Here is an 11,159-nt window from a genome sequence, read left to right as displayed (position 1 = left end):
AAATGCATGTTTTTGTTTTTTAAAATACCACGTTAAAGATTGGTTGTTTCATCTTCGGATAAACTATGTTATAATTTATCTAATGAATAAAAGAAAGAGCGAAAGCAAGAGAGAGCGAGAAGTAACAAGTAAGAGCGACGGTGCAAATAAGCTGAAAAGTGGAACAACTTAGCCAAAACAATTTTTAACATTATTAAATTAAAATAAAAATATCCACTTATATCTAACTCAACAATAACAATATTTATTATTATAAGAATCGTACAGACGCAATTTATTGTATATATTTTCAATACAATCAAAACATTAAGTAGTATAATCTTTATAATGTTTTACATATAAATATTTACAGTACTGAAAGTTTAATCTAAATTAATATGTTGATATCAATCCTTACATTTCGGACTATTTTGTCACTGTTCCTTTCAAGTTCAGTATATTTTAATATTACTACTCGCGCGTATGTATGGTTAGCAAAGTGAACAGATGGACGCGTATTTTTGCGTCAGAGTAGTTAAGGAGAATCAAGTGAGTAAGATAGAGAGAGAGTTTGAAAGTAGGCCTTAGCCGCTCAGTTAGTTGTTGACTACGTGTCTGGACGATTGGTTGGCATAATGGTGAGTTTTCGAATACTGTTAATCGAATGATGATTTTTCTATCACTAAAAGGATATGAAGTATTATTCACATGTATATATACATTTTTATCTATTATTTTATATATATTGTTGGTAATGACATTTGATTTCTTGTGTGACACCATGTGCATCATTACATTATGTGCAAAAAGTATTCAAAATAATTTGTACTGTAGAATTATTTCAAGTTAAAATTAAAGTAAATAAATTTTTCTTAAAATGTAAATTTTGGATGTTATTACGTTGTGACTTATCAGCTTATTTTAAACGTGATAACGTAATTCAACGACATTTAAATACTTTGGAATGTGACGCAAACATGAATATTATGCAACAAAAGATTTACATTTCTGTAAATAATTGTTGCATAATGCAATGAAATATCGCTATATAATACCATTCTACATCAATCAAACTTGCATTAGAATTTTGTCTTCTTATAAAAAAATAATCACTCATTCGAATAACTGTTATTGTTGTTTGGGTTAAGTTACTAAAATGGTAATATTAATAACAATTTTTTAATTACTTTGTAAAAATTAATATAGTTAAATTCTCTTTGAAAACGACTTTTACTCAAAAAGCAATACGTCATTTAATTATTTAATTGTCCAATTTTTCAAAAAAAAAATGATTAAAGCAATACGCATTAATAATATATTCGTTACATAGTATATATTAACTTTATTTCTAACAATAAGTATATTAAGTTTACAAATATTATAATCTTTTATGGCTACGATTATTCTTTAACACTACATGATATCAGATTGTGAAAGTTGACTCTTTCCGGCTATGCCATTACTACATATACACTTATTAAGTGTATATTTTTCATTTGCATTTTTATATGTACTCATCGTTGTATTTCTTAAGCACATCTGATCGAAATTTACGAAATACTTTTTTTATAAAGAGATTATATGGGCTCACCAAGGTACATAAAGAGGGCTATCCTCTAAGAATTATTGTTAGCTGCATAATATAATCTCTTCTTCAATCTTGCAACGTTTTTCAAGGATATTATAGATAAGAGCATTGACAAAAATTTTGGATATATTAAAAATAGTTCCAAATTTGTAAAAAGAATTAATGGTATGCCTATTAAACAAGATTATAAAATTGTGTCATTTGATATTACATCAATACAAACATTCAAATTGACCTAGCCTTAAAAAGTATAGAAAGAAGATAGAAATCAATGAGTATTACAATCAAGAATATTACATTACTATTAAACGAGTTTTTAGCAGCAGTCCCAATCCCAATCAACAAAATAATATTTATAATAATGTTTTTAAAAACATTTGAAAATTGTTTTTTGAAACGTTTGTAAAAACATTAAAAATAATGGGATAAGTGACCTCCTTCCCATTAAAAAAACGTTTATTTTAATGATTAAAGAAATCTTTTTCAATGTTTAAAAACATTTATTTTAACATTTAACACAAATAATTATATATTTAACGTTTAATAAACATTTATTGTAACGTTTAAAGAAATCTTTTCTAAACGTTAAAACATTTTTTTTACGTTTGACAAAAATGTTTATTTGATGTTTAAAAGGTTTATTTTAACATTTCATAAAATGTTTTTACATTAGATAAATGTGTTTGATTTAACATTTAAAAAAATATTTAAAATTTTAAATAAAAGTTTTATATTTAAAATGTAAAACATTTTTTTCAAATTTTGATTTGTAGCATTTGCTGTAAATTATCCTGTTTCAAAAATTCTATAAACTTATGTATAATATTGATAATAAATAAGAAACAATATGGGCAAAATTAGACAATAAATAAATATTAACTTTAGATAAGTGAAAAAGTATAGGTGCCTAATACTTTTGGCCAAGGCTGTATACATATACATATGTATGTATACATATACAAGATGTCCTGATAATTATTATCACCTGAAATATCTTCGAATCTATAAGATCTAGAGAAAAATTTGTGTAATCAAAATTGCACGGGCATATGAGGGGGTCTATCATATGGCGATAATAATTTTTGTCTAGATACTTCGGAGATTTCAAGCTTACAAAGATATTTTACAAAGATTATTTTACAAAGATTTTACAAAGATATTTTAGGTGATAGATATTGGGACACTATATATATATATATATATATACACATATGTCAGTAATTATATTAAAATAACCATTCAACATGTGATCAATTATATAATCAAATCCAAGGTAAATATTAAGAAAATTTCTTTATTAATGTAATTAACTTTAATGATATGTATTATTTCTATAAAGGATTTGATATCAAGAATTGACACCAAGTTAAATCCCATTTCTTTATATCATGCCAAATTAAAGAAATAAAGAATATTAATCTAATGATGTATGTATTATTTGTACAAAAAATTTAATACGTAGAAAAAGTTTCTGCAAACAATATGAAAAAAAACATGTAAAATTCGTTAAATAGCTTTATTGTTTTTCGAAGTATTCGTCTTTAAGATCGATACATTTTTGTATATGCTCGAACCAATTTTTGAAGCATTTTTTTCTACTCTAAGGCTGTAAATCAGTGTACGAAATGTTTCAACAGCTTCCGGCGACTCAAATCGCTCACCATTTTATTTTTAATGTTTGGGAACAAAAAGAAGTCATTAGGATAAATCAGGTGAATTCGGACAATGAATCATAAATTCGACGTTATTACTGGATAAAAAATCAACGATTTGACGTGCTGTGTGACAGCTGGCGTTGTCATGATGAAGGATGATGTGACGATTTCGGTTTATTCTACGCAATTCATTTATGATTTCTGGCAAACAAATTGTTGTATACCAATCAGTATTTACAGTCCTTCGATCCTCTAAAGCCACGGTTGTCACATGTCCGATATAACCGAAGAAACAAGCAATCATTTGCTTGGCAGCACTGCGTGAACGAACAACTTTTGTTGGTTTCGGTTCATTTTGAAATACCCAAACAGTGGATTATTGTTTACTTTCGGGATCATACGAATAGATCCATGTTTCGTCCCCAGTAACAATGTTGTAGACCAAATTTGACCGACCTCGGTTGAATTTCTTGAGCATTTCTTTGCTCCATTTAACACGAGCCTATTTTTGAGCTTCGGTCAAATCGTGTGGGATCCAACGACTGCAAAGTTTCTGTACGCTCAAGTGATCATGCAAAATCGTATGTATTGCTTTCATGTCAATGCCTAAGGATGTCTGAATCTTGCGGTAGGTTTATATGCCGGTTCCGCTCAATCATTTCACGCATAGCATTAACATTAGTAACAACAACAGACGTAGATGGACGACCTTCACGGAATTCATCACTAAGAAAGGTATGTCCACGCTGGAACTCGGCAAACCAATTATAAACAGTCCTATTGGATGGTGCTTCATCCCTAAAAGTCAAATGAAGTCGATCGATGCATTGTTTCGGAGTTAGATTACATTTGTAATCGTAAAAAATCATTGCTCGAAAATTTTCTCGCGAAATTTTCATTTTCTTACAAAATAACTTCTTTTAAAATACTATGCAAATAAAACTAGTTGGCTTGGGTACAAACTGTCAATTGAATTATAGGTTAAAAACATCTAATTTTATGGATATGATAATAGCAGAACGTTGGCGCAACTGGAAGTACTAGATTGCAGAAACTTTTCCAGCAGTCTACGTATCAACAACTGTGGCGCCAAGTTAAATTCTACTATCAAAATAAAAAGTAAAATTGAAGTAATACTATCTTTATTATTTAGTTAATCCAAATAGTAGCTTCTACGGGTGCTTTCTATATTAAGATTATGCATTTCTCGGGTTTTCTCCGTATCCAGATCTATTCTTGGAATACAACATTTCGTAAACTTTGCAGTCCACTCATCAAGGCGATTTTGTATCTCAGTGTTTTTGTATCTCTATGACTTCACTATACTTTCTTGGAAAGTATGATGTGATGTTGACTATCGTGGTCAAAACAGGATATTAAATACTGTTTGACAAAACGATCACGATGGTCAACATTATATTATACTTTCAAAGAAAGTATAAAGAAGAGATACCAAAAATACCCTAACAATCAAATAGAGATAATGACTACAACATAAATAAAATATGGAAGACCATTCTCCCGGTTATGAATGTCTTTTAATAAACTGTGATATAATAATTTTATTTAAGAGGAATTTAAACTATTTGGATTGAAATAGAAAGATTCTTCAAGATATACGTATACTCAGGTTTTATTGTATAAAAATTAAAGATAGTACCATTTAGATTAAGTAAATAATAAAGATAGTATCACTTAGGTTTTACTTTTTATTTTGATAATAGAATTTTACTTGGCCCCACAGTTGTCGATATCAAATTTTGTATACAAATGATACGTATCATTAGATTAATATTCATTATTTATTTAATTTAGTATCCGAATTAAATGGAACTTGGCGCCAATTCTTGACATCAAATCTTTTTTACGAATAATACATAAAATTTTCAAGAATTTTATTTGGCGTCAATTTTGTTGATATCAAATCTTTTATACGAATAATACATATCATTAGAGTTAAGTAAATAACAAAAGACAGTATTATTTGTGTTTTATTTTTTAATTTGATAGTATTTAATTGATTAAGATTGTAGCATCTCTTTTAATTTTTCATTTGATACATTAATTATTTTCGAAGAGTAATAATTGTGACAGAGAATTAAACTTGGATAGGATTAAGAAGACCTTCAATGAGAATATTCTTGAAGAAAAATTAACTACTATTAATTGGATTGGATATTTAGTATTATACAAAGGACCTGTTTCACCAATTCGATTAAGCCAAATTGGTAATTAACTGTCAACCAATTAAGTAATCAATTCTACTAAACAACAAACACAATTAGTCAGTTAAGTAATTGGCGTTGATGAAACCGATTTATGCTACATTAATATTAAATAAACTTTCATAAATGTTTAAATAAATGTTTCTTTAAGTATTTTTTGAAAATGAATACTGAAGAAGTATTCATTTTCAAGAACGTAAAAATTAAAGTGTTATATAAATGTATTGGTCAAAATCAGAAAGTTTCGTCCGTTTTTTGCAAAAAGTATATTTAAGAAACAGAATAAAAAAGTACATCAATCAAAATGTTGTCCATCGTTAACGATATTTTCCCATCTTTCGGGCAGCAAGCGATTTCCGCGGTAAAAGAATGATGCATCTTTGAAGGCTATCCAATCAAAGACCCATTTTTCGACGTCTTCATAAAAATTGAAGCGTTCCTCAGCAAGTGCGTGTGCCTTCAACCGAAACAAGCGGTAGTTGGAAGGGGCACAGTCTGGTGAATAAGCCGCATGGAGTAACACTTCCCAGCAGTGCTTCTAACGTTTTCTTGACAAGTTTTGTGAAGTTGTCATGAAGCAAAATCACTTTATGCTGTCTCGTTTCATATTCTGGTCGTTTTTCGTGTAATGCTTGGCACAAACGATAATTTGTTCTCGGTAAAAATCTCCTGTGATTGTTTGACCAGATTTCAACACCTCATGATACACTACACCCTTCTGATCCCACCAATACAGAGCATTATTTTTTTTCCGTGGATATTTCTGACGCTTTGGCGTCAATGTTGAGAATTGACCGGGGTCGCAACTTTTTCGACGTTTGGGGTTGTCAAAATAAATCCGTTTTTTATCCCCAGCGACGATACGATGCAAAAACCTTTTTCTTTGTTGCCTAGCAAGCAGAATTTTATTGGTTTTTCGCCTTTCAATATCTTTTGGCTTCAGTTCATAATGGGACTCATTTTTCTTCCTTGTAGATCTTTCCCACGACTTTCAAACGATCGGAAATAACAAATTGAGCACAATTTAATGTTTCTGGAAGTTGTTTTTGCGTTTGACATGGGTCTTCATTCATCAATGCCTGCAATTCTTCGTCTTTGAATGCTCTTGGCCATCCAGAACTCTTTGTCTTCCACATCAAAATCACTACTTTTAAAGCGTCGAAACCATTTTCTGCATGTTTTATCGGAAGGAACACTATTACCATAAACTTCTACAAGCATTCAATGAGCTTCAGCAGTTTTCTTCCATATGAAGCAAAAGACTAAGACACTTCACGCAAATGATACTTATTTGGCTCAAATTTCGACATTTTTGATGCAGAAGAAGCAAGGTTATTGATGCGAACGTATACCTTTATATATACTAAATATATACTAAATATATACTAAATTTTATTGACAGATGATAAAACTAAAATATTAAGCTTGGTTTAGATATTAGAGTTATCTACAATTCTAGCTACTCGCCGCTAAACGAATGAAACTTTCCGATTAACCTAATAAATAAACATTTTTGCAAATTATTACTGCAAATATATGCCTAACGACAGATAAATATTAAATTAATAACAATTACATGTTAAATAAATATTTTTTTATAACATATTAAAAATAAATAATTATAATGCAACATAAATCGTAAATTATATTGTAATTTTATAAATGATAACTAAATGTTTTATAAAATTATTATTACAAATGAATAACTGTTCAAAAATAAATATTAAATTAATGAATAAATGTTAAATAAACAATTTTTAATATTATTATAAATAAATTATTAAAGAAACATAAATGTTAAATAAACATTAAATAAACGTTAAATACATATTTTTTACAATTTCGTTATTACTAATAAATAACAAATGTAAAAAAAATATGTAATTAACATTTAATACAGATTTTTTTCTACATCAAACTGGACAATATGTATAATTAATAAGAAATGAATATTTAAAAAATATTTTCCAAACATTGTCTATTGATTGAGATGATTCTTAATTCTACGTTTTTCAAATTCGATAATTTAATTTTCAAACAAATCTTTGGTTTGCCCACGAGATCTCCTCTGTTTCCTATTTTAGCCAACTGCATAATATTAGATCTAGAAAATGAAATTTTTAAAAACTTTGAAATTTTTAAAACTCTTTGACCGTTTCTATTCTATTTTACTATTGTTATATGGACAACATTATATTAATTGCTAAAAAAGATCAAATTAAAACAATTTTTTGCACTTTCAATTTATCGCTAAATATTAATTAAGCGCTAATGAAGAAATTAGAATCTTGAATGTTAAAGTAATGATTGATAATGACACGATTATTTTTGATTATTATAAAAAGCCAACAAATTCAGGCAGATACTTAAATTTTAATTCCAATTATCTGATTGAATAAAAGAATGGTGTAATTATTGAACAACTAGACAGAATTTTATTTCTTGCACATCCAAAATTTTAAGAAAAAAATATTTATTCTGAATTTATTATGAATATATTAATCTACATCTTTTTAAATAATGTGTGTGGATTAAAAAATTCCCTTTTTCCACTATCAATAATAGAATAAAAGCGTTGTTACGTAGAAAGAATTTCGATAACATAAAAATTCATAAGAATGTTTCCATCTCTGATTCCATTCAAAATAAAAAGTTTTTTTACTGTTACATATAATACTTTAAAAATGTTTCAGAAAAATTAAAAATAATAACATATAAATTCAACTGTAATATTACTTATAAACCTATGAATTCTTTAAATCTTTTTATAAAAAAAAGAAAATTAAAAAAAAAGACCGTTTAAATGTTGTCTATCAAATAAATTGTTCTGATTGTAATACGTCTTATGTTGGTCAGACTAAACAGAAATTGAACATTCGGCTGAAAGAACAAAAAGCTGATATAAGAAAATCTTCTTTATTGCAGTTTCTATGGTCTTCCAACATCAATTAGAACATAATCACAAAATTGACTTGAAATACAAAAATTCTAGACTCAGAAATATCTTATTATAAAAGAATAGTATCAAAGATGATACACATAAAGAAACAAGATTTTGTATTAAATGAGCAGAGTGACGCATTACGTTTTCCTGATATTTTTATACATAATTAAAAAAAATAGTTTTCCGTTCACTAATACATATACGAGGGTCGTTTGAAAAGTGATTTTCAATAACGCACCAGCAGTTGTGGTCGCAAAATTAATGGAATTAGGGTTCCAACTCGTCTCACATCCTCCCTATTCTCCAGACTTGGCTCCCTCGGACTACTATTTGTTCCCCAATATGAAGAAATGGCTGGCGGGAAAAAGATTTTATGGAAACGAGGACGTGATTGCAGAAACAAACCCCCCTCGACTTCCTCGATTCAAATGAATGCCAAACACAAACAAATAGACCGATCTGGCTGTAACTTGGTGTGTGTTTCTCCAAGAGATGCTACTAACTAAATCTAACCTTGATACGCGCCAGTAGTGCCATCAGCAGTGACTTTGCACGGACTTTTCGAACGACCCTCGTATCATCTCCTCCTAACATTTTCCCTTTCCTTTCCTCTGATCACATATAAATACCGCCTCGAAACGCTGACAATGTCACTATAATTACACAAACTTTCTTACTTAACAATAAGATTGGAAATAAAACCGTTTATATTAGACATTACTTTACATACGAACGTCACTACGGTCTGAATGCAAAGATGTTGAACTATTATATATATTCATTTAAATGAATTAATTTCAGAAAGTATAATTGCATGCCGATATGGTTGTCGGACTTTCAACGCAATCAATCTGAAATATTAATAATCCCCCCAAATTTTCCAAATTTAATCTTAAAAAACTGTAATAAACTTATTGCGAAAAATATTTCCTCGGCCCGGAGTCGAACCCGGATCTCTTGCATTCCGTGCGAGCGTCCTAAACCTAGACTATCGAGACCTTAGCAATATTCTTTGTAATAACCGATATGTATAAAAAGTTACGCATTGTAGGTGTGTATAAATAATAAAATTGAAAATAAGACTGTTTATATTAGATACATTACTTTAAATATGAAGCGCTATTACGGTCTGAATGTAAGTTCCGGGTTTGACTCCCGGCCGAGGCAATATTTTTCGCAATAAGTTTATTACAATTTTTTAAGATTAAATTTGAGAAATTTGAGGGGATTATTAATATTTCAGATTGATTGCGTTGAAAGTCCAACAACCACATCAGCACGCAATTATAATTTCTTACTTAATATTAGTACCAACATAAAATTCTTTCGTCTTCGTGAATATTCTTCACCAAATAACACTGCATCGCAACAATGTAACTGATCGTTGTGGTAATACGTACTAAGTTTTTATAATTAAAAGACACCTAATAAATTAAATTAAGATAATAATTTATTTAAATTTGTTGTCAGAATTTGGCAATCCCGTATTAATATACAGCGATCAAGAAATAAGATTTAAGCTTATATGTCAAAAGGATCGAGAAATCAAAATAATTTCGGATATAAACTTTATTTCCACATCTTAATTAGCGTTTTATTATTTAACATCTCATTCTCGCATTCTTTTATTGTGTTGCTGATGACCAGGATTTGACCGAAACATTTACATTTTTAATTTTAAATATATGACTTTGGCAAAAAACATCTTACGTATGTGGATGTATGCTCCTTCTTATTTATGTTTTACAAAAATTTGTCATCTTAAAAGTGTTCACTGTTTTGCAGTATCGTTCTATATTAAAATAGTGAAAATTATATATTCTTCTTTGCACACGATTTGTAATTGCAGAAATACAAAATTTAACTATTAGTTTTTGACATAGATTATAAATGATCTAAAATGGATTTTAGAAAAAAAGCACGTCTTAAAATGAATTAAAATAAATAATTCTATTAAAAATTTATGTACTTTCTTAGAGAAGCTCATTATATGTATATATCTTAAATTTCAAACGATTCTAAAAAAATATATCAAGAAAAGATTTTTATACTTACATCACACATAAGCCAATTTCATTGCTTCATGCATCTGAAAGAATAAAATGAAAATAATAGATTAGTATTGAAAAATAATGTTGATGTTAAGGTTAGGATTGTGAAAATTAACCAAGTACTCTTTGACATCAATAATCTAGTTAAGACTTTTTTGCTCATAGATATGAAAAACAACTTTAACATATATCTTGAACTTGTTCTTCTTTAACATAATTCAACGTTGCTTATACACTAGTGAAGTAAACACTTTTGCGCTTATTAATTAATAACGTTTATGAAGTGGTTTCTTTTCATATGTTATACATATATATACTAATTCAGATTTATAAGCATATTAAATACACCTGCAAATATTAAATATTATATTTATTGGAATAAAATAAAAATCATTTTTGTAATTATAATTACTTAATATGATGTATGAATACAAAATGTATGTAAAATACAAAGTTATTATTATGCAGTAGATGTAATTAAAAATGTTTAATTAATTTTTTTAACAAATGAAAAAGTTCTAGTTTTTTTTGGCAATTGATTATGTATATGTTTTTTAAGATTTTTTAAAAATTATATAATTAATTATAGTTTTATTATATATACACACATGTATAATAATAAGTCATAACAGCACTTTATATACACACATACAATGTACTGTAATAATATCTATAATATAATATTTTCTTTCTTCATGAGTGATAAAATTAACTACA

At 28.0% G+C, this 11,159-nt stretch overlaps 1 protein-coding gene across 1 annotated transcript in view; it reads left to right on the top strand.

Annotated features, from left to right (window-relative positions):
* The first annotated feature begins 572 nt into the window (after positions 1-572).
* Positions 573-11,159, top strand: part of LOC108749588 — a 15,476-nt gene continuing 4,889 nt past the window's right edge. The window contains exon 1 of the mRNA XM_018488369.1: positions 573-617. Within this exon, the coding sequence (XP_018343871.1) occupies positions 615-617 (3 nt within the window). The 5' untranslated portion in view covers positions 573-614. The remainder of the gene's footprint in view (positions 618-11,159) is intronic.

This window comes from Trachymyrmex septentrionalis, unplaced genomic scaffold (genome assembly GCF_001594115.1).
Source record: "Trachymyrmex septentrionalis isolate Tsep2-gDNA-1 unplaced genomic scaffold, Tsep1.0 scaffold30, whole genome shotgun sequence".
NCBI lineage: Eukaryota > Metazoa > Arthropoda > Insecta > Hymenoptera > Formicidae > Trachymyrmex > Trachymyrmex septentrionalis.
This window is presented reverse-complemented; position numbering and strand designations above follow the sequence as displayed.